This window comes from Aegilops tauschii, chromosome 7 (assembly GCF_002575655.3).
Source record: "Aegilops tauschii subsp. strangulata cultivar AL8/78 chromosome 7, Aet v6.0, whole genome shotgun sequence".
NCBI lineage: Eukaryota > Viridiplantae > Streptophyta > Magnoliopsida > Poales > Poaceae > Aegilops > Aegilops tauschii.
This window is the reverse complement of record NC_053041.3, coordinates 607,272,574-607,276,323: the sequence shown is the minus strand read 5'-3', so window position 1 is coordinate 607,276,323 and position 3,750 is coordinate 607,272,574. Positions and strand designations below refer to the sequence as shown.

The 3,750-nt window shown below is 51.3% G+C and overlaps 1 protein-coding gene across 1 annotated transcript; it reads right to left on the bottom strand.

Moving 5' to 3' along the window:
- Positions 1 to 581: 581 nt before the first annotated feature.
- LOC109767432 (cytochrome P450 71A1) lies at positions 582 to 2,512 on the bottom strand. The gene is made up of 2 exons (XM_020326184.4): positions 1,589 to 2,512; positions 582 to 1,395 (listed from the first exon to the last, which is right to left on the bottom strand). The coding sequence occupies exons 1-2, from the start codon at positions 2,510 to 2,512 to the stop codon at positions 781 to 783; spliced, it is 1,539 nt and encodes a 512-aa protein (XP_020181773.1). The 3' UTR covers positions 582 to 780.
- Between the last annotated feature and the right edge of the window lie 1,238 nt (positions 2,513 to 3,750).

Here is a 3,750-nt window from a genome sequence, read left to right as displayed (position 1 = left end):
AGATCTGGACCTGGCAAAGCTTCGAATCTGTCTACGCCCAGCCATTCGCGCGGTCTTGCAGATCTCATCATGTTCGGCGACGACAACTTTGCCTGGCTAGATCTTTGTGTGGCTAGATCAGTTTCATTACATATACTACAATACCCAATGCCTAAACAAGATATATATTTTTCGGACATGCGACAATGATCTATTGATAAGTAAGGACCGGTCAATCATAGTACGAGACGATACGATGCATAAAGATTTGTTGGATATGACTTGTATATATTCCTTTTCATTACTGCAACACTAGTGACACAGGGTGCCGGTTCAAACCACAGCTTGCCCTTGCGACTGTTGCAATTATGTGTTCTAGGCTACTGCCCCCCCCCCCCCCCCCCCCCCCTTATTGTACATAGGAGATCTATGATACAAGTGTCCTACTCCAACACTCTATCATCCTACCCACACACAAGTCGAGCATGTAACCACTAGAAAAAGATCCAGCATATAGCCAGCACATCTGCACATGTACACACATATTCAACACATGTTAAACAACATACACATATGTTACCTCAACAACTTCCTACCCACATGCAAGTCTAACATGTAATTACATATGGCAAAGAAAAGGTTCAACATATAACCAACTCACGTATCAACAACAATAATGCATGTAACCTATTACCGTGGGTTACTCATAGTGTTGTACTCCAAGCACAAATCTAACATGTAATCTACACTTACAAATATAATTGAACAGATTCAACAACGTGGGTGCATATGTAACCTGGGTTACTCATGAAGTGCCACTGTCGCCACGGCGTAAATTGGCACCCTCTTCCGTGACGTGACTCCTGGCGCCTCTTCCATATCCACCACCACCGACGGTGGAACCGCCCAGTCAAAGTGCCCCACAAGGTTAGCAAGCGTGAGCTCCACGACAGTGGTTGTGAACCCTACCCCGGGGCACATCCTCCTACCTGCACCGAAAGGTATGAGTTGGGAATGTTGCCCGCGAAAGTCCACCTTGCTGTTGATAAACCGCTCCGGCCAGAACTCTCCGACATGCTCCCATGCTGCAGGGTCTCTCCCGATGGCCCATGCATTCACAATGACCCGAGTCCCACTAGGGGCGTGGTAGTCTTGGACCCTCGCGTGTTTCATAGACTCACGGGGAACAAGAAGAGGCCCAGGTGGGTGCAACCGCATCGTCTCCTTGATAACGGCCCTAAGGTACTCCATCACCGGAAGGTCTTGCTCAGTAATCATTAGTAAGTGACTAGTCTTGGTATAGTGGCGCCTGATTTCTTGTTGTAGCTTCTGCATCACTGGCTTGTTGCGGAGGAGCTCGGCCATGACCCATTCGAGCACGATGATGGTCGAGTCTGTCCCTGCTCCGAACAAATCCTGTCCATATTTATCCAAGTGTTAGAAAACGAAATCCCTACGTGCATGTTGGAATGCAAGCATGATTCTTAGAATGTGTTGATCAAGAGAAATGTAAAGGCATGAACCATTTTTGTTCCAATGCCACAACAAAATGGTGCCCAGGTCCACTACATTAATCATGACAATGATATGATTGAATGGGATGCGGTACCTCTAGTAGTGCCTTGACGTTGTCCCTGCTCAAGCGAAACCCTGTCTCGCTCGATTCTCTCTGAAGCGACAGCAGCACATGCACGAACGCCTCGTCCTCGCAACGGCAACCTCCCACGCCGGTGCTCGCGGCAACGTCGACGATCTCCTCGAGGATCCGATCGATCCTCTCGAACGCCCTGCTCACCTTGGCGTCGGTCCCGTCCACGGCGGCCACCCACGCCAGCCACGGGAAGTAGTCGCCGACGTGGAACGCCCCGAGCAGCGCGTTGGCCTCCTCCAGCAGCGCGTCCACCTTGGCACGCCACCCGGCTGCGCCCGAGGCGCGCACTCCGAGCATGATCCGCCCGTTCACGTCCTTGGCGAAGCCGCCCAGGAGCTCGCTGAGCCGCACCACGCCGCCGCCGTGCGCTCGTTCCTCCTCCACCCTCCTGACCAGCTTCGCCACCTCCTCCTCGCGCACGCCGCGGTACGCGCGCACCCTGCCGGGGCTCAGGAGGTGGAGCACGGCGAGCTTGCGCACGCTGCGCCAGTAGGCGCCGTGGGGCGCGAAGGCGATGTCGGTGCAGCCGTAGAGGAGACGACTCGGGATGGCGAGCGACGGCCGGCTGGCGAAGGCATGGTCCTGCAGCTGCAGCACCTTCCTCGCCGCGTTGGCGGAGGAGACGACCAGGGTTGGCACGCGGCCGAGGTGGAGCAGCATGACGGGTCCGTGCGCCACGGCGAGCTCGTGCAGGGCGCGGTGTGGGAGCGCGCCGAGTTGGTGGAGGTTGCCGAAGATCGGCAGGCGCGGCGGTGAGGGCGGGAGTCGTTGGTCGGCGGGATGCTTCTTGGTTTGGGTACGCAATAGCAGCAGTAGTGAGCACGACACGAGGAGGATTAGCGTGGCAACTTGCAGTGTGGCTAGTGGTATAGGGAATGGCATCGTGGTGGTTTCCTTGGCTCAATCCTACTTCAAATGGTGTATGGCTAGCTGTATATATCTTGATGCATTTATATGAGAAAGATGTAGGAAAAGTGTGTCGAAGATTTTAGTGACATTGTCCACATAAATGAAAGGGGTAGATGGAAGTCGTCGGTGGGCGGGATGTTCTCCTACAACATTGGTATTACTAAAATTTTCTTATGTCACGATCAAAATATTTTAAAAATAGTCATGAAAGGAATAAGAAAAATATGATCCGCACTCGCGTCAGTTTTTTTGACCCATGGATTCGATTGGCACCCGTAGAGCCGTTGGATGCAATGCGGAACAAGCACCTGATTTGGGCCGCGGCAGCACCCCGTGCCACCGCCAACAAGCCCCATGGTGCAACACTCAACTCTGTTCACATGGTTGTGGGAAGGGGTACGCTACGCTAATGCATTGGAAGAGTTAGGCCACAAAACATGATCCAGTAGACTTACTTCCCCACAAAAATATTAGGACGTCCCAAAACTCCACCAAAACTACGCCAACATCTAACGAAATTTGGCCTCTTCTAGTAAGTGTCACATCAATGCGACGTCGTCGTCGCCTGCCTGCCGCCACGCATCGTCGCCACGCCACCGAGAGAGAGAGAGAGAGAGAGAGAGAGAGAGAGAGAGAGGTATATAGGTCAGACTGAATATTGAAGATCTAAAAAATTACCACACCTGTAAACCCCAATAGAATTAGGGGCCTGCTACGCATCGAATGGCGGATCCTTTTAAAAGATCAGCCACCTTGCAAGCCACCGGATCTACACAATCGATCAGCCAAACGTCTTCATCTACTTTGCAACAGATGTCTTGTTGCGAAGACATTCGCAACAGAGGTTATGTTACGGGATTATTTTGTGCAACAAAGGTTGTGCTGCGGGATTTTTTTTGCAACATGGCTAATGTTAAAGATTTTTTTTGCAACACGGATCGTGTTGCAGGAATTTTTTGCATATAGATTATGTTGCGGATCTGGCCAATGCACGATTTAGCTCTTGGTCGGTTTGCAATAAGAGGCTAGTTGTAGAATCTCTTTCTAAAACAATGGACAAATTGCATACACAGAGTGTTTAGCTCTCGACCATATGATTAAGAGCTTGTCCGACGGGCACGGAGATGGTGGACACTCACGCAAGATCGGTCAGTTGAAGGGAATCATTTCCCATAGAATTATTGAAAGATACACGGTATCTATTTATTGGG